The sequence below is a fragment of the Akebia trifoliata genome, chromosome 8 (genome assembly GCF_017979445.1).
Source record: "Akebia trifoliata isolate Shusen 1 chromosome 8, ASM1797944v1, whole genome shotgun sequence".
NCBI classification, from domain to species: Eukaryota; Viridiplantae; Streptophyta; class Magnoliopsida; order Ranunculales; family Lardizabalaceae; genus Akebia; species Akebia trifoliata.
Window position 1 is genome coordinate 28,669,424 of NC_141382.1, and position 21,059 is coordinate 28,690,482.

Sequence of the window (21,059 nt, forward strand, 5' to 3'; positions counted from 1 at the left end):
TGTGCATAAAAATCGAGATGATGAACATAAAAATCAAGGTGAATTAAACGTCGAGGCGGTTGATTTTTGAATCGGACCCAGTGCCGTCTTTTTTCTCTTCTACAACGGAGGACGATTTGGGCTCGAAGTAGATAAAATTCGAGGTTGAAGTTTTGAAACCCCCGTGTATTGTACGACTATTTTTTTATGAAATGAGAAGAAGGGAAGAGAAAAAGAAAAGAAAATGAGTGGATTTTGTAGAGGTCGACGTTATGAAGGTTTTTTCCTTCTTTGTTGGAAGTTGATAGCAACTCGTTCTCGGCGAATCTCAAGTTGAAGGTTAGGAAAAAATAAATTTTTTTCGTTTAAAACTCTCAGCTGGTTTTGGACGATTATAAAGATAATGAATAGTAAATTTTATTTAAAAATTATTTATATATGCTGGCGAGACAAAATCGATATTTTTAATATTATTTCATTTGACAATAACTTGACCGTCTGAACTCCAAAAGTAATGAGTGAATACTCTATTTTATATAATTTTTCATTCTAGATCTAATGACATAATCAAATTTTACAAATCATATCTCTCACAAAAATTCAATTTTTTGGTTCGATAGGACCCTAAAAATTGATGTTATTTCCGTTTTTAACATAATTCGACTTTTTAAGCTCCAAAAATGATGATTAAATACTTCATTTTTTATAAGTGGTGGTAGTAAGTGGGACAAGAGATGACAGAAGAAGAAACATTGGCTGAGCAGCAGAGGATGTTTGCAGAAGCTTGGGCAAGGATGAATGGTGGGGTAAACATCCCCAAGCAATCTGATTCAGAACCGAGCTTAGAGAGTTAATATTATAACTATTATATAGGTCATCCTTGATTTTTTTCTATGTAGGTTCTGTCATTTCCTATTGTCTATACTGGAATCGTGGAGGATGTAACAATCTTTGTTTATATTTAATTTCTTTATATTTACCTTTGGATTATGTAAAACATAGCAGACAAGCTAATCTTGTCCATGTTATTCATAAATGCTAAATTTGAAAAAAAATTATTGAACAAGACAATTCAATCATATGGGATTTTGTAAGCAAGACGATCAAGATTTGTGTTTCCTAAGCAATCTTGATACTAATTTGTAAAAAAGAGTTCATTGTCTTAGTTATATTTGTTTGTACAAAAAAGTCAGCTCTTCATCCAAATTCCCTGTATTCAGATTATGAATGACTAAATGAGAAGAACATAACCATACACTTGTGATCTTTTAACTTCATATTGAGCTGAGTTCACTTTTGTTTCTTACACAAGTTCCCCCGTAGAGCTTCGAGTCACCAAGAGTTTCTTATACCCATAGTGTTGTTGGCGTATGGGGATATTGGTCGTCCCAAGTATCATGTTTATAAGGTCTATGTTGGATTCGTAGGAAAGTTGTTCCTTGTCCCTTGTATATACTCCCTTGGGGCTGGTTGGCTGGTACCAACACATGTCAAAAGTGGGTCAGGATGGGGATTGCATCTTGATACATGGATGGAAATACTGACACTGAGAGGCACTAAAATGCCCAATGCCTATTAAGTTCTCTATTTGATTACAAAAGAAAAGCCATCTTACTCACTAAAATGACTTTTCTCACTTGTAATAGCAGAATGGTTGGTCGATCATTCATTCCTTGCTGGCATGAAAAAACCAGCGACCTACTGGTTGCTTTGGTCTTTACCGATCATGAGAGTCGTTATATATCATTTTTTAGTGAGAATAGAGCTTAGAAATGTAAGAAACATCATAATTGATTGAATCCATCCGAACCCTAAAGCAGAATGTTCGAGTACAACAGCTACTACAAATTATACTGGATGTTTATTAACATTAGGATGATCTTAAGAATGATTTCTTGATGAAAAAATAGCATATAAGAGGAAGATATCAATTGGACTTAATTGAAGATATCAAACTAGTAAAGAATAACATAATAAACAACTTGATCAATTGTGAATTGGTTAGTTCCATGACATACATGATAAATGATAAACAAGAACACACTTGGACCAACTAGTCACAATCTGTTCTTCCTTATCAAACCTTCAGCTCGAGTATAAATAATTTGGAGAAGAAAAACAACAAACAAACACCTTCCTTCATCTTCACGTAAGTATCTTTCTAACTCTTGTCACCATCTTCCTAGGTCATCATCAATTTGGCAGATCAGGTCTTTCTCGAGCAAATCCTAGCTAAAGGATGTAATCGACGACGTGCAGTCCAAACATTAACACAAGCCAAAAACATGAATATCATCAATCGACGACATGCGATCCAAAGTGGTTGTTCATACCTTCACCCAACAATATCAAATGCAAATGATCAATCTGAACATTTGGTGGTTCTCATCAAGATGATATTCGATTGGATGATTATAATCATTTGGTTTATTAAATTATTTTGGGGGAACAGACCAAAAGATTATACAACTTATAATCTTTGTACTGCATTTATTATCGCTGGACCCATCTGTTCTAAAACTAATCTTCTACTTAGAAGACTTGCAATAACATATATTTATTAGAAGTAAAATAAAAACATGAGAATTGGTGGAGATTTGCTAATATTCATGTTGAGCAAATAAGGAAGGAATTGAGGAGCTTAGAAGTTACTCACCAAATAGAGGAGACACCCAATTCATGTCTCGTCGGACTGCCAAAGACGAAGGGAACATTTAAATACCTGGATTGAGAAAATCACTCCGAAAATGGCTCTGATTGCTACCCCTCAAAAGAACCCGCTTTTGGTTTCTTGGCCTATTAAAGCTCTAGTCATTGCACCAAACATAGAACCCACTACAAATAAACAGAAACACATGTTTGTTCCATTAATAACAATTTGAAGAAGCCTTATCAATCCTCCCAATTTAGATTCTTAATAACCTCTTATTCTTACGAATTTAACAACATTGAGGACTACAAAAACTTATTTTGTTAAACTAACAAACTATTTTTTTCTGTGATTCTGTTATAAAATTTTCAAAATTCAATAGAAAGGTTACCCATATGGGTAGATAGTTAACAAGGTGGTTGAATTAAGTTACAAAACATTGAAAAGGAAAAGTGAACAACTACTTTTACATTTATAATAATTGAGAATTGAAGTAAGATAAAAAAGCATGTAAAAAAAAAAAATCACCCATACCAGAAAACAAAAGAAAGATCCAGAATCAGTACCCACTATGATCCCAAATATGTCATATCACTAAGAAAACTACAACAATAATTACCATAGCAATTAGACAAGTTCAACTCAACCACATCCTGGAGCATGGACTGGAGACTGTGTACACGTTGTATGGCATCTGGTGGGTCAAGAACTGTAACTTCTGGATGGTTTTGCTTGTTATCATTTTAAACAGTAAAGGGGTTGGGGGCAGGTATGAAAGAATGGCTATTAGTACGAAATGAACATTAAAATTTTGAATAAAAAGGAAAAGATACTGAAGTATATGATCAAAAGCACTTGAAGAGAGAAAATAAGGAAATCATGGATCTGGTTTAAAGCATATAAATTTTTTGTTGGGTTCTGGTCCCCCATGTTAAAGAAAACCAAACCCATGATGCTTCCATACAAGGTGACCTAAAGGAAAATGGCATAAAGAAGTATGAAAATGTCACCACGATACTAGTGTATTAAAATCTGCTATTCATACAACATAATGACAATAGGTAAGGGTCCAAGTGTTTCTTTTCCCTTCCAAGATGCAAATCAATGAAGGTGTTCTTTTTCTTCTTTTTTTAAATGAGAAAATTTAAGATCTCTCAACAAATTGCAGTCACTTGTCACCATGATACTAAGTGGATTGGCTGCTAAACATGACTTTTAAGCATCAAGTAATCTAGTAATCAGAACAGCCATTTTCAGTTCATTTTTTTATCCCCAACATTAATTGATTGCATTTAGAAACATAAAGTTTAAGAAGGATATCAAATATACATGATTTCACACAAATCATAAGGTTTTATAGTGTGAAGAAAATGAATAATTGCAAATTGAGTTACAGAGTTTATCTCCTCAAGAAAAGGTAACTCAAATGAATCACCTTTAAAGACCATGCTACATTGACAACCTTTAAAGAGATCTCCATAAAAAATGGAGAAAAACATAAAAACCATTTCAAAAACAATCTGACATCTCCAACCTTCAAGACTTGTAAGAGAATCCCCATCAAAGAATCCACTAATAAAATATGAAAACCTACTTGAGATATACAAAAAAAAAAAAAAAGTTGATGAGCAAAAGATAAAATGGATTATGAAAACACAATACAGAGTATAAAGCTATAAATGAAATAACAAACAAGATCCAAAAAATAAAAAAATGCCTAGAACATATGCTCTATGCCATTTAAAGAAGAGCAAAACTAAGTACAACTCTAGAATAATTTCAATTTGTGATATTATGTTATCAATTAAAAGACAAGACCATAATCCCAAGTGTAGATCTCTCAGATTTGTTATATATCTTGGTCCTTAACACTAATATTGAAAAAAACCAATCAACCCTTCACAAAAATGACATCTTCATGGGAAGACAACAACTCAAATGGGGACTTAAGATAAAATTTATTGTTTCCCTGTGGAGGTGGGCTCTTATCAAATCTAGGTTTTTACTTGGGTTTAATTATCTCAAAGAAAAAGGGCAAGATCGAAGCTTCAAAAATTGACTAAATCAACATCAATAAAAATATAGAGAAAAAAAATCGCACCAATAGAAGAAAATAGAGAAAAAAGAAGCCTTAAAATCAAGGATTGAAATAAAAGATAGCAAACTAAGAAAATCCAAATCCATCTCTCATTCTCTGCAAATTTGATATCTTCATGAACCAACTATCGATTCAATTGAAAATTTTGAGCAAAAGAAAGAAAAAAAAAACAAAATCAAAATCAAATAATATTGAATAGGGGGGAAAGACCTACGATCTCCAATTTCTGATATCCAATAAGGTTTCTTGTTCGATTTTCGAATATTTGAACATCTTTAGATTCTAATATGTTCTTAAGCTTTCCCTGTTTACGTGCACAAAATCTAGTTAGCTTTTCAAAGCATTTCTTTAGAAGATCATCAGTTTCTTCAACAGAGAAGAACCGATGGATATGGAGACAACAATTGTAGGATTAAGGAAGGACGAGGGTTGCATATATATATATATATATATATATGGGAAGGGATCAGTAGCCATGTGGTGCCCCGCCAAACGCTAACACAAATCCCTATGTCAGATCTCGAGGTACTAGGTAGCACCTCGAAATTTCGGCATGGTCTCCTCTGTTTATGTTAGCATTCCAAGGCATTCAACCTGCACCTGATAAACGACATACAATCCTGCATATAAACAAATAAAATATAATACTAGCGGAAGCCTATATACGTCTAATAACGAACGAAAGATCAGAGTATGGAAGAATAACCAGAATACAGGATTATACAAAATTCCTCACTCTAACAGAATTCCTAACACTCAAGACAGAATCCATAAGACTACCTGGAGGAACTGACACTACTAGGGGGTATAGCCCTAGTACTTATCAGGTGACGGACTCTGGTCGTCTATCTGACCAACCAGATGATCCTCATTCGTGCTCTATACTTGCCTCGCCAAGCTCTGAATCTGAAACTAAAAAAATAGAGAAGGAAAGGGTGAGTAACAATGGTTACCCAGTAAGGAAGAACACAATTTCTACCAATAACCTCTTTTAACATGAACGAATAAGCATGCTAAATCATTTTAAAATATATAAAATTTTACAGAAGAAACTACGATTAACTGGTACATATAGCCAGGGATGAGCAACTAAACATTTTAAAACTCACATTACATCGATCATCATTACTCAATATAACATTATCTTTTTATACAAATCTAATTGATCAAATGGAAACATTAAACATGCATTTCATTTTATATATCAAAATAAGACAACAGATACATAATACAGAATGGTGGAGTATTGGAATTAGAGAGTTGGCATTCACGACTGGATCGCTCCCAGTCGGGACAAGATGTTACAATTCTTCTCTGGCTTTTAGTTCCTGATTTTGTGGCTGGTCGCTGTTTACCACGCTTGGTTGATCATTTATCCGGCTCAGGCTGACCGTTTGACGTGACCGTAAGCAATGGGTCTCTTTTCGATGTGTCACAACATTCGACTACTATAGATTGTTAGTGATCACTGACTAATCATCTTCGTCTATGCCTATCAGGCGTGCATGTGATTCCCAAATATACAAATCATTCGTATATAACCACATTTACAGTACAAGTTCACTGGTAAAGATAGAGAGGAATAAACCCGGATTCCAGTTGTGACTGCACTCTCATACGCGTCCCATACCACGTATGAGCTTGGTGGTCCCTACCGTACATCCCAGGATAGTACACCACTCCGGATGATATGAAGCATTATCCCTTCAGACATTCACAGACTCTTTAACAGCTCACAAAATAGCTACATATATATATTACTTTCATTTGAAAACAAAAGAGAAATTAACAATACAAGGTTGAGAATGGATATCCAGTTTCCTACCATGCAAGTGTGGCTACCCGGCCTAAAATAAATAACAAAACAGAAACGTAAACAGCGCTTCGCGCTAACAGAAAGTAAATAAACATGCAACCAGTAATATTATCCCTGGATATCTATTCACCAACTTACACACAACACAACAACGTAAAATGCAGACATCACCCCTCGGGTGTGACTCTGACATTTTACCGTTTCATACCCTTTTTCCCTTTTTTTTTCGATTTTTACAGTTTTCAATCTCTTCAATAAAATATCCATTTTCTGATATTCATCAACTCAATATAAGTTCATTGAATATTAAATCACATTTTCCAACTGAAGAATTTATTTTTTTATCAATAATATAAAAAAATACAAATTATTTTTCAAAACGGGGTCCGAACAGTAAACAAGACCCAATTTATGGAAATAACCCGTTAAAATATCCTACCCACGTATAATTTGTTAAAAATACAATTAAACATTTCGAATATACAATTTCTGGTGTGAATTTTTGAAATAACAAAAGAATTCTATATTTTGGAAATACATCCAAATTTTTTTAATAAAATCATAAATGCAATTTTCACAATCTACGATTACTAATAGAAATTGAGAGTTCCTTACAATCTCTAGGCGAAAGGATTGAAGCGCATGCACGGAAATCGAGATTGACCGAACTTTGAAGCGGTTGATTTTTGAATATGGCCTAGTGATTTTGAAGATTTCGACGCCGCCATCCTTTCTCTCTTCTGCGATGAAAAACGGTTTGACCCCGAAATCGATGAAATTCGAGGTCGAAGTTTTCAAAATTCTCGTATATAAATACGACTGATTTTTGACGATATCGGGTGAAATAGAAAGTGAAACGAAAAAAGGTTGGGTAGGTTTTGAAGATGTTGAGGCTGCGAACGTTTCTCCATTCTGCGTCAAAAGACGATTTGACCCCGAAACGGACGAAATCCTAGGTCAAAATTTTAAAATTTTCGTATATAAATACGGTTGATTTTTGATGATATTGGATGAAAAAAAAGTGAAATGGAAAGAGGTTGGGTGGGTTTTATAGAGAACGCAGCTGTGGACATTTCTCCCTTCTGCGTCGATTGTCAACGGCGAGCCGTTTACGAGAGATCTGAGGTGGAAGATCGAAGGAAAAACAAATTTTTCGTTTATATATGTCGCGGCTGTTTGGACGAGTTGGGGAAGATGAGAGAAAAAAAAATTAAAAAAATTTATTTATATAAAATTTGGGACAAAATCGGTATTTTGTCTATTGTTTCGATCGACGATAACTTGACCGTCCGGACTCCAAAACTGACAAATGAATACTATATTTTGCCTAATTTTTTGTTTCGCATCTAATGGTGTGGTCAATTTCGATAAATTATGTCTCTATCCAAAATTTACATTTTTGTCCTGAGGTGACCCATAAACTTGATGTCGTTTTTGTTTTTGACGATAATTTGACTTCCTGATCTCCAAAAATGACAAATAAATAGTCCATGTTTAATAATTTTTCATTACGAATCCAATGGTATAATCGAATCTTAATGATTCTTGCTCTAACAAAAAGTCACTATTTTAGCTTGGTCCGACTCGGTAATCGAGGATTTTATAACTTTTATATTCGGACTCGCATTTGAGCATGCTTACAGGCTAAAGTATGTTTTTCGATCATTTTGAATCCAATGATGAGCTCAGATTCTATTAAAAATGATCAGAAACATCCTAAAGTTTTACCCCTAAGTCCCACTTTCAAGATTTTATAAAAATTCCACTATTTATTTTTCCTCGAGATACGAATTGAAAAATCGGGTTTTTACAAGCCAAAATCTCAAACCAATCGTATACGCCAGAGATGAAGAAGATAATATTGAGATGGGTTTTTTTTTTTTCTGTCGTTGTCATTAAGGTCAGGGTGTTGCGGAGATGGAATAGTAATGTTCGCTTGCACGTCTTCGTCTTCTTCGTCGTAATAGTTAGAATGGTAATGAGTTTTCGTCGCAATAGAGAGGAAGAGGGTTAGGGTTTGAGGTAAAATGAGGAGAAGAGAGGAGAGAAATCCAAGTTTATTGTTGGGGAGGTGTTTACAATTTTTAAAACTAACAAGTGGGAAATATCACACGTAGGTTATTAACATGTTAATCCGATCAGCGTCGTTAGATCTATGTTGATCTAACGATCAGCATAAGTTGTATGGATGTTAGTTTGAGATTTTGGTTGCTGATCCCTCCCTATATATATATATATCGGGTTCCGTGTACACATATCTACTCATATATCTACAACGTGTTTTGTCCTAATGGCTAAAAGTTTTAGATTGAGTTGATGTTTGGTGAGAATAATCTCTATGATGAGAAAATCATCATCACCAAAAATCAGCTCAATCCGAAATTTTTAACCTCGTCAAAAGTGATTTACAGAAAATGGAGGGTCCACGATTCTTTAACTCATTAATATGGGGTTAAAAGTTTTAGAATTAGTTGATTTTTGGTGGGGATGATCTCCTCGTCATAGCGATCATCCTCACCAAAAATCAGCTCAATCAAATTTTTTTAGCCCACACAAGATAAAACACGTTGTAAATATATATATATATATATATAATATATATATATATATATATATATATATATATAGGGTTAAATCAAGGGACATATGTAAAAACAATGTAATAATAAAACAAATTCAAAATATAGGTTAGATGTTTTGGATTGAGTTGATTTTTTGTGTTGATGATCTCTATTATGAGATGATCATCCTAACAAAAAAAATCAGTCCAATCTGAAACTTCTAATCCCATCAAAAGTGATTTAGAATGTGGACCACCAATAATTTGTAAACCACTTTTGATGGACTTCAAAGTTTCAGATTGAGCTGATTTTTTGTGAGGATGATCTTCTCATCATAGAGATCATCAACACAAAAAATCAACTCAATCCAAAACATCTAACCTATATTTTGAATTTTTTTTATTATTACATTATTTTTACATATGTCCCTTGATCCTGACCCTATATATATATATACACAACGTGTTTTATCTTGTGTGGGCTAAAAAAATTTGATTGAGCTGATTTTTGGTGAGGATGATCTCTATGACGAGGAGATCATCCCCACCAAAAATCAGCTAATTCTAAAACTTTTAACCCCATATTTATGAGTTGAAGAATCATGGACCCTCCATTTTTTGTAAATCACTTTTGACGTGGTTAAAAATTTCGGATTGAGCTAATTTTTGGTGAAGATGATTTCATCATCATAGAGATCATTATCACCAAACATCAACTCAATCCGAAACTTTTAGCCATTAGGACAAAACACGTTGTAGATATATGAGAGGATTAATATTCATAGCAAGTATGAGTAAAACATAATAGACGATATAATTGATGAGAGAAATAAAGATAAAGAATAGAAGATGTGAGAGGGTTATTGTTGATAGACATTGATAGGGAAGTGATACAAGGTGAATTGATTGTTATCTTAGTGTTATACAAATAATGGATTAATTGGAGTATAAGTTTAAATTAGAGTGATTAATTAAGGAATGTGCTAGGGTGACGCAATACATGTGACATAAGGTTACGAGTTATAAATGAGATTGGCTTGAGACTAAGAATAGAAGATAATTATACATGTCGTGTTAGTGAAATGGTAACAAACCTTGATAAGGTATGATTTTAATTTCCAGGAAGAAATTTTTATTAAGGGGGGGGGGGAATGTAAAACCCTGAGTTTTTGATTCGTATCTCGAGAAAAAATAAATAATAAAATTTTGAGAAAATCTTGAAAGTGGGATTTAGGGGTAAAATTTTATGAGATTTATGAGCATTTTTAAGGAAATCTGGCCTCACCATTGGATTCAAAATGAGCGAAAAACCTACTTTAGCCTATAAGCACGCTCAAAGGCGAATCCGAATAGAAAAATTATAAAATTCTCGATTACCAAGTTGGACCAGGCAAAAATAATTACTTTTTATTAAAGTAAATTTTTTTAAGAATTGATCATACCATTGGGTTCGTAATGAAAAATTATTGAATATGGACTATTTATTTGTTATTTTTGAAGTACAAAAAGTCGAATTATTGTCAAAAAAGAAAATGACGTCAATTTTAGGGGTTATCTCAGGCAAAAAATGTAAATTTTTGTTAGAAATAGAATTTATAGAAATTAACTGCACCATTAGATCCAGAACAAAAAATTAGGCGAAATAGAGTATTCATTCGTCACTTTTGAAGTCCGGTCGTTCAAGTTATCGTCGATCGAAACAATAGACGAAATATCGATTTTGTCCCAAAATTTATATAAATAATTTTTTTAAAATTTTTTTCACTATTTATTTTCTAAACGTGTTAAAAAAATCAGCCAAGGCATTTAAAAAAATTATTTTTTTATTCAATTTTCAAACTCAGATCCGTCGCGATTGGGTCACCGTTGACTTCTGACGTAGAAGGAAAAAAGGTCCGCAATCTTAACATCTATGAAACCCACCCAAGATCTTTTTGTTTCACTTTCTTTTTCACCATGTATTGTCAAAAATTAGTTGTATTTATATACGATGATTTCGAAACTTCGACCTCGAATTTCATCCATTTTGGGATCAAATTGTCCTCCGTCGTAGAAGGAAAAAAGACGACGGCGTCGAGATCTTCGAAACCACTGGGTTAGATTAGAAAATCAACTATCTTGATTTTTGTGTCGACCACCTCGATTTACGCGTATGTGTTTCAATTTCGTCACCTAAAGATTGTAAGGAACTTTTAATTTTTATTAGTAATCGTAGATTATAAAAATTACATTTAGGATTTTATTAAAAATTTGTGATGTGTTTCCAAAAATATAGAATTCAATTGGTTATTTCAAATTTATGCCAGAACTTGCATATTTGATATGTTTAATTGTATTTTATAACAAATTATACGTGGGTAGGATATTTCATCGGGTAATTTCCGTCAGTTGGATTATACATCGTTCGGACCCCATTTTGATATAAGTTTTGTATTTTTTCAATGTTATTGAAAAAAAATGAATTCCATAGTTGAAAAAATGATTTAATATTCAATGAATTCATATTGAGTTGATGAATATCAAAAAGTGAATATTTTGTTTGAGAGATTGAAAATTGTAAAAATCGAAAAAAGGAGAAAAGGGTATGAAACGGTAAAATATTAAAGTCACACCCGATGGGTAATGTCTGTATTTTACATTGTTTTGTTGTGTGTATGTTGGTGAACAGATATTCAAGGATAATGTTACTGGTTGCATGTTTATTTACTTTCTGTTAGTACGAGGCGCTGTTTACGTTTCCGTTTCGTTATTTATTTTAGGTCGGGTGGTCACAGTTGCATGGTAAGAAACTGAATATCCATTCTCAACCTTGTATTGTTAATTTCTTTTTTTATTTTCAAATAAAAATAATATATATATATATATATATATATATATATAGTTATTTTGTGAGCTGTTAAAGAGTCTGTGAATGCCTGAAGAGATAGTGCGTCATATCATCTGGAGTGGTGTACTATCCTGCGATGTACGGTAGGGACCACCAAGCTCATACATGGTATGGGATGCGTATGAGAGTGGAGTTACAACTGGAATCCGGGTTATTCCTCTCTATCTTTACCAGTGAACTTGTAATGTAAAGGTGGTCGTATACGAATGGTTTGTATATTTGGAACTCACATGCACGCCTGATAGGCATAGATGAAGATGATTAATCAGTGATCACTAACAATTTATAGTAGTCGAACGTTCTGACACATTGAAAAGAGACCCATTGCTTATGGTCACGTCAAATGGCTAGCTTGAGTTGGATAAACGGGCAACCAAGCGTGGTAAGTGCAACGACCGGCCATAAAATCAAGAACTAAAAGTTAGAAAAGAATTGTAACATCATGTTCCAACTGGGAGCGATCCAGTCATGAATCCCAACTCTTTAATTCCAATACTCCACCATAGTGTATTATGTATCTGTTGTTTTACTTCGACATATAAAATGAAATACATGTTTAATATTTTTATTTGGTCAATTAGATTTGTATATAAAGAAAATGCTATAGTGAGTATTGTTGATTGATGTAATATCAATTTAAAAATGTTTAGTTGCTCATCCTTGATTATATGTACTAGTTAATCGTAGTTTATTCTGTAAAACTTTGCATATCTTAAAATGATTTAATATGCTTATTCGTTAATTTAGAAAATGTTATTGACAGAAATTGTTTGTTTCCTTACTGGGTAACCATTGTTACTCACATTTTCCTTCTCTATCTTTAGTTTCAGATTCGAAGCTTGGCGAGGCAAGTGTAGAAAATGAGTGAGAATCATCTAGTGTGTCAGATAATCAGTCAGAGTCCGTCACTTGGTGAGTATTGGGACTATACCCCTAATGGTGTCAGAGTCGTCTAGAAGTATTATGATTTTTTTATCGAACATTAGGATTTTTGTTAGAGTGAGGAAATAGTTATATAATTCTGTATTTTGTTATCTTTCCGCACTTTGATCTATCGTACGTTATTAGATATATATATATAGGCTTTTGCTGTTATTATATTTTGTATATTTATGCAGGATAATGTATGTCGTTTATCAGGTGCAGGTTGAATGCCTTAAAATGCTAAGATAAACAGATGAGACTATGCCGAAATTTCGAGGCACTACCAAGTGTCTCGAGATCTGACATGGAGCTTTGTGTTAGTGTTTGGCGGGGCGCCATACCAAAACCTCTAATTCATATTTTGAACAACCATTGTTTTTACATATGTCCCTTGATCTGCCCTCAAATATATATATATATATATATATTAGTGGTGTTCGGAGGCCCTAAAGAAAGCTAAACATTGTGCCAAACATTTTTCAAACACATGAGTTAAAAGTTTTAGAATCAGCTGATTTTTTGTGAGGACGATCTCTATGATTAGGATATCATCTTCACCAAAAATCAGTCTGTTCTAAAACTTCCAACCCTATCAAAAGTGGTTTACAAAAATTGAACTATCCACGATACTTCAACTTGTAAATTAGGGTTAGAAGTTCTGGAATAAGCTGTTTTTTGGTGAGGATGATTTTTTCATCATAGAGATGATTTGCCAATAATTTGTAAATCACTTTTGATGGATTTAGAAGTTTCAGATTGAGTTGATTTTTTGTGAGGATGATTTTCTCATCATAGTGACCATCTTCGCAAAAAATCAACTCAATCCAAAGCCTCTAACCCATATTTTGAAAAACCATTGTTTTTACATATGTCCTTTGAACTGCCCCCTATATATATATATATATGTAACATTAATAAATTTTCAAAATATTGGTTAGAAGTTTCGTATTGAACTGATTTTTTGTGAGGATGATCTCTATGATAGATAGATCATCCGAAAAAAAAAATCAGTCAAATCTGAAACTTTTAACCCATTAAAAGTGATTTAGAATGTGGACCGTCGATTTTTTTGTCAATAATTTGTAAATCACTTTTGATGGATTTAGAAGTTTTAGATTGAGCTGATTTTTTGTGAGGATTATCTTTTCATTATTGTGACCATCCTCGCAAAAAATCAGCTCAATCCAAAATCTCTAACCCATATTTTAAAAAATCATTGATTTTACATATGTCGCGTGAACGTGCCTTTTATATATATATATATAAAGGAAATAAGGTTAAATATGAGATTTGGATTTTGTACTGAAAATGTCCTCAAAAAAAAAAAAAATTTAACAAAAAATACTCCTCGATGCTTGTTCCAAATAAATAATTAGAGTCAACCCCCCAAATACATGTATAAAAAATGTGCATTGCCCAAAAGGTTTCACGAGTGTCACTTATCGGAGTCACAACACCACCTTCAACAAAGTATTTGCAAAGAACCATCGATGTTCCTCGAGTTCATAACCTCGTATTTTGAGAAAAAGCATGTATGATTTTGTGCACGGTTGTAGAAAGTCAATTTAGCATTTTTTAATTAATTTACGGAATTGGTGTCTCTCTAATCTCATTGCGATGTAACTATAATTGGTCAATATAAGATCTCAAAAAATAAAGAGAGAAAAACAGAGGACAGAGCACAATGGTAATGGTAAAGAAGGTCAAAAAGCAAATATAAAACTTTTGACATGTTAATATATTTATTATAAGATCAACTCCCATAAATCCCGGGACCATGAGTATTGTTAGCATTCATTGAATTGTTCCCCAAAAGGGTAAATTATCATTATTGTTTTTATTATATAATTTTAATTAATTAATATTGCTAAATTAAAAAAAATGATTTGGATTGTTTTGTTTTGTTTCACCATATTAACGTCCACTGAAAGAAAAAGAAGCCTTGGGGGAATTTCAACAAGCCTTTGCCCCCCGTTCTACCAATTGAGGTTAACTTCTTCAAAATTCTCTGGACCGATTTAAAAATTTCCCATTAATATATAAAATTCGACAGAGATTTGCAATATCTGCAGAACCCATTTTTCAATTTCAATTTCAATTTTTTTTCTTCGCATGGTTAAGTTGTTATTTTCAGCCGCATTGACTTCTTTTTTTTTTTTTTTATACAGGCTGTACCAGATCTCTAAATTAAGGTTTGTGTTTAATCCAAAAAAGAGATATTTTCTCATTTGGATTGTTGGGTTATTCTTTGATTCTGAGAATTTTAAGTTCATTTTTGCGAAATTAGTTCCTTTTCGGCCATTTTTTGGCCCTGAAAAACCCAGAAACGAGGGAATCCTTGGTGATTTTTCGTGAATTACTGTAAACTTCTCTGAACCCATTTTTTATAAACCTCAGAAACGGTGTTGTTGGGATCTTCATTTTTTTTATAATTTTTTTTGAGAATTATTTGATAGGAGGGGTCTAAATTTGTGCCCAAATGGGGGTAATGTCGAGGCGGGTATTACCCGTCTGCGGTAACCTCTGTTTCTTTTGCCCTTCTATGCGAGCAAGGTCGAGACAGCCTGTGAAACGATACAAGAAACTTCTTGCCGAAATTTTCCCTCGATCTCAGGTGACTATCTATTTGAATTTGCCATTTTATTTAATGTTCCACTGTTTATTTTGGTCCATTTGGAGAAAATACGGTTACTGATCCATTCTTGCAATTCGTTCAATTGGGTTATCTTATATTTTGGTTTGGATGAACATAGAATCTGGTTGTTTAATGTCGATTCGTGAGATCGATACAAGCAAAATTTGGTTTTATTGTTTTAGCAATATAATTTAAATGCAGACATGTGTGTATGAAGTGTTAAGACACACTAACCCAGAAATCTGGAATGCCAACACTTCCCTAGGGTGAGTTTTTGTATAAAAAAAATTGGGTGAAGGGTAATGCAATGATGATTCTAGAAGAAAATATTGTCCAACTGAACAAGGGGAGGTGTAAGAGCTCAGGATTAGGTGGCTTTGATAGCTGCCTAAATCGTGGGTCTTTTAGCTTTCACTATGAATCCATAAGAGAAGAGAGGAAGAGAATCAAAGAGTATGGAGGGGATTTAAATGATGCAGGGCTAGGGACATTAGGGAGAAAAGTATTGGTATAAGGAGGACTCCCCTTCTTGAGTTTATATACTTATTTATAGGTTCCCAGAGAGAAGGTAGGTGCTATAGGCCGCTATCTTGGGTGAGTTGTCCACTCTATATGTACTATCCCCTTCATCAAGTTGATAGGTGGAACCATTGCAACAAAGTGAAGTCTATCTTTAAAATAAAGTTCAATGCGATTAAATATTTAGATGAGATACTCTTGTGAATGGGGATGTGTAAATAATCGGTTTATTTGGTGTAGCTTTGTCCTTTATAGGTAGGTATCCTTGAACTCCTCTTTTGTTAACGTAAATATTCTATTTCTTATTACCTTTACTCTTAGCCACCAATCCTAAATTCCTTTATGATCCTGATATATCACTTTGATTAAATAGCCATTTTGGAGGCGAGCAACTTGATATTCTACTGGGGCGGTTTGGGCCTTAAGAGGTAGTTCATGTTTACATATCCATGCGTTGGAAGTGATTTTGGTTTGATTATCATTGCCATTGTAGTCATCTTCTTGGAGTTAAAACCACCACCGACAACACACAAATATCGTACAGAGGAACCTTGTGTTCCCTCCCTTGGAGCTAAGTATCATCAAGACATGCATACATGAAGAGAGAAGGTTAATGAAAACGAAACTAAAGAATGAAAAATAAGCAGAGGAAGAGGAATTCAAGAGGGATTGGAGGAATGGCTCTTACCCCTGCTTGTTTTGAAGAAAGGCGAAAGAGGAAGAACATAAACGGTTGCCACTCCTAGAGATCTCTAGAAAATCTCCTCTTTCTTACACGACCCCTCCTTAAGTAAGCAACCAAATAATAAAATAATGACCTATCTTACATCACTACCCAAATTTATGGAAAATCTCCTATGACCCATTTGTCCATCATCACAAACAAAAGCTCACACTCCCACAAAACTTCAAAAAATACCTTTTTCCTCAAGAAATTATAGAAGGACCACTGAACTTAAGTAAAAAAGTCACACTGACTCTCAAATTATACAAAATGCTCTGAAAATGCATCAACGATGTCACATGTATGTGCTAAACCACAAAATTCTTATAAAACCATGTTGCTAGGGTAGAGGACATCATGGCTGATGAAGGTATGGTGGACATCTTAGAAACTCACCATATACTAATACCTTTTCTCATGTTAATCATACAATATCGAATGAATGTATATGGATAAGCTAATATGGTCGAAAACAAAATATTTGAATGTGTTAAGATAACTGGTTGTTAGCTTGTTTATAAAACATTATTGTGACGGTTTGTTAGCTTGTTTGTAAAACATGAGTATGACATGGCATTGACCACACATTTATGTCATTTTAGAATAGGGACATGATTCGTCCAACGACCCCCCTATTTTTTGGGATAAGTTTGGTCACGATAGTGGTAAACCATAAAATGTTGAGCTGCTTTTTTTTTTTTTTTTTGTTAATACCAATTTAATTCAGGGAAGTGGAAGCATAGGAAGTTTTGTTTCATTTTCTAAGGTTCTGGAATGTGAAAACCAATATCTCACAATGAGATGTAAGCTAGTTTTTAAAACTTCAGTTTCTTGATATTTACAGTATTTGAGGATCTAGGGAGTTCTCTAATATTGTGTTTTTAATCAAAATCCCATAGAAGGGTTTTATTTTCCTTTGCTTACTGCTATCCCTTCTTGTTTTGATAGGATATTGAGCCGAATGATCGGAAAATTGGAAAGCTCTGCGAATATGCTTCGAAAAATCCCTTACGCATACCAAAGGTATTATCTCTCTTCGTATTCACACAGAGGCCATTACTTCAAAGTTTGATGTGTCTTACTTATACATGTGCGAGTTCTCTACCTATTGTACCTGGATATTTCAAAATGGATGTTGTATACATGTCAAATACATCCATTTAAAGTGCAAATGCTGTATCAACACTGTATCAGATCTTTATCCTTGTTATAGATAATCTTCATAGTTTGCTACCATGCCTTATCTACCAATATGTGCTTATATGTATGTGTACGTGTGCGCCTTGACACAAACAGGTTTTTCTTTGATGTGGGTCTTATTTATGTGTGAGTTCTCTAGCTATGGTACCAGGGATACTTCAAAATGAATGTTGCATACATGTCGGATACTTCCATTTATAGTGCAAATGTTGTATCCACACAATATAAGTTCTATATCCTTATCGTATATGATCGTCATATTTTGCTTCTATGCCTTATCTCGTTATAAACAAGTAAAATCTTTCCAAGATGTACTTACATGTATGTGCGCATGAGTGCCTTGACACTAGCAGGTTCAATCTTTCCAATATATTTATAAATTGTCGAGATCCATGAACATCTGGAAAGATGGGTCTACAGCCACACACAATCATGGGGTTCACACTGTCTCCTCACCATGGAGATCATACTCAATGGGAAATCCGCCCTTTTGAAATGTCTAACCTATCAATTATGACATTTAGTTAACGGTGGAACGTACTCTCCGTAGTTGTTCTACTTGTAACCATTTTTCTTAGGCTAGAAATATTGGAATGGCATAACTTTTTATGAGGGTAATGTACTCACCATGGACTGATGTTCAGGTGGGCCCTATGAGCGTATGACCTTATAGACTTCAAAATTTCAGAAATCCATGGTCCTGACCCAAATATATTATGAAAAGAAAAGTTTCTAAAGTTACAGCTTGATTAACAATTATTGGAATCTTTCAGTCTTGAGAGTCATATCGACAGACTTATTCATTTTTAACTGAAATTTGTTTTGATTCTGGTATGATGTTTAAGGTACATTTCAATTGATTAGAGAGCCCATGCTTCTCTGGTATGCTTATTCTGCATATCTAGCTATCCATTGAGCTTTAAATGCTTATATTATAATATTCCTTTTTGTGCTGCTTAGTTCTGTTACTTCTCGACAGATTACGGAGTACCTAGAGCAGAAATGTTACAAGGATTTGCGTAACGAGCACTTTGGTTCTGTGAAAGTTGTGTTGTGCATATATAGGAAATTGTTATCTTCATCTAAAGAGCAGATGTAAGTTTGATTTTTTTAATTTTTTCATTGGCCTTTTACTTATCCTTGCTATTAGGAGTTTGGCTGCAAGGATATGATAGGAATATTCTTGAATTGGTGCCTACACATCTTGGAAAGTGTCTTTTATTTTAGTAGATTGTCCCTCATTTATTTATTTATTTTGAGGAATTTTCTTCACATTAAAGGAACACATGATTATTTATAGATGCCTGGACTGCAGCTTAGAGGACTTCTAGTTCTACTAGAACTACTCAATCATAAAATTACCTAACTTAAAACCTTCTAGAACCTTGATCCATGAATCCATGTTGGAAGGACATCATACCAAAGACGTACAATTAGGACCTTGATATGGTTCTATTCCGTTTATTGTATTGGAGGTTATGTTCCTTTTTGCTCTTGTTCGAGACTCTTATTTCTTATGACATTACTTTTCAAAATGAATCCTACTAATCCCAAATGCTAACTTTTTGGAACTAAAAATAGAAACACTAGTAACAATTAAATTAAAACTGCTAATTCTAAATTACACGTGCGGGAAACTTCTCAAAGCCCCAAAATGGCTAGGAATATGGGCTGGAATCTAATATTTGCAAGTGGGATTCTTCTAAGGTCTGTTGGGCCTAAACACATGGCCCCCAATGGGCTGTTCTTGGTCCACTGATCTGGGATTTTTTCTCTCTAGCTCACGCGCTAGCAAGTGAATTGGACCCCTCATTATACATACCCATCAAACGAATTTTGTTGCCTAACCCCCTTGAGTGGGGGACGGCAATTTTCTTTTTCATTAATTCATGGGGAAAGCTTGGGTTAGGCGATAACCACACAAGATAAATTAGAAGGAAAAGAAATTGCATCCGGAGATATTTACAAACTCTAGAGTCATCTATGCTGATCTTAAGATCTCAAGGAGGGAAAGTGAATGGATTTTTTTTTGAATCATTTGTTATATTTTTCTAATTGCCCAAGTTGCAGATTTATTTTCACCATCATTTATTTGGATAAAGTTGGACATTGGTAATTTAGATGCGAGTGTGACACATTGAAATCCATCTCTACAGCAATATCATATTTACTGTCAAGACATGGGTGGGCTCCCCGTATGACCTATCCAAAGGGTACCTTGAAGGGCTTCAATTTCAATTTATATTGGGTATCATGCTTATATGTAAGAAGTCTTAAGAATATTGAAGCATAGATAAGTTGACATTTTAAAAGTTAGGCCCTGTATGGATGCTTAGAAAAATTTTCATGAAAATTTATTTATTATGTGATATAGAAATAAGTTCCAGAGTCATCATCATCATCAAATGTACATATCCTTGCAGGACGACTGATAGCTGACTAGCGATTCATCATTGTCAAATCCTTACCCCTAAAACATGAGGTTGATTGTACAATCCACATTATTTTTGGTCTTTCTTTCATTTATTTGGAAGCTTCAATTTGCACATTCCTTCTAATTGGGACTGTACTCGACTTTCGTTGCACATGACCTAACCATCTCAATTGACTTTCCCTTTTTTATATCACCTATTGGGGCTGCTACTGCATTTTCTCTAATGCGCTCTTTTCTAATTTTATATTTTGTAGTTTTTCCACTCATCCATCTCAACATCCCCACCTCATTCAATTTTCCTTTTTAGTTTTATTGGGATGCATTGGTCACATAGCACTCTAGAAGCAGATTTTCACATTAACCATCCAACTCTAGTTTTATGCACAAGTTCCTCTTCAATCCTTATGGATAACAGAACCAAGGTAGTGAAAATAGTTGCTTCGAGGTATTTTTGGCCTTCAATTTTTACTAGCTCTTTCTCTCTATGGGTGCCAGTAATAAAGTTGCACTCTGTGTACTCTATCTTGGTTCTTATTTTAAAGCCCATCGACTCTAGAGCAGCTTTTTGGAGTTCTAGTTTTGCGACTCCTTTACTAGTCTCATCAACTAGCACTACATCATTTGCAAATGACT

The 21,059-nt window shown here is 33.9% G+C and overlaps 1 protein-coding gene across 4 annotated transcripts in view; it reads left to right on the forward strand.

Annotated features, from left to right (window-relative positions):
• Positions 1-14,839: 14,839 nt before the first annotated feature.
• Positions 14,840-21,059, forward strand: part of LOC147396470 (protein SEMI-ROLLED LEAF 2-like) — a 28,128-nt gene continuing 21,908 nt past the window's right edge. For 2 of the 4 annotated variants that reach the window (XM_086450917.1, XM_086450920.1), the window contains exons 1-4: positions 14,840-14,902; positions 15,083-15,528; positions 17,741-17,815; positions 18,972-19,087. In XM_086450917.1, coding sequence (XP_086307043.1) covers positions 15,394-15,528; positions 17,741-17,815; positions 18,972-19,087 — 326 coding nt within the window. In that variant the 5' untranslated portion in view covers positions 14,840-14,902; positions 15,083-15,393. Of the gene's footprint in view, positions 14,903-15,082; positions 15,529-17,740; positions 17,816-18,837; positions 18,875-18,971; positions 19,088-21,059 lie in introns of those variants that run through there. The other 2 variants (XM_086450918.1, XM_086450919.1) reach the window with 2 other exon arrangements.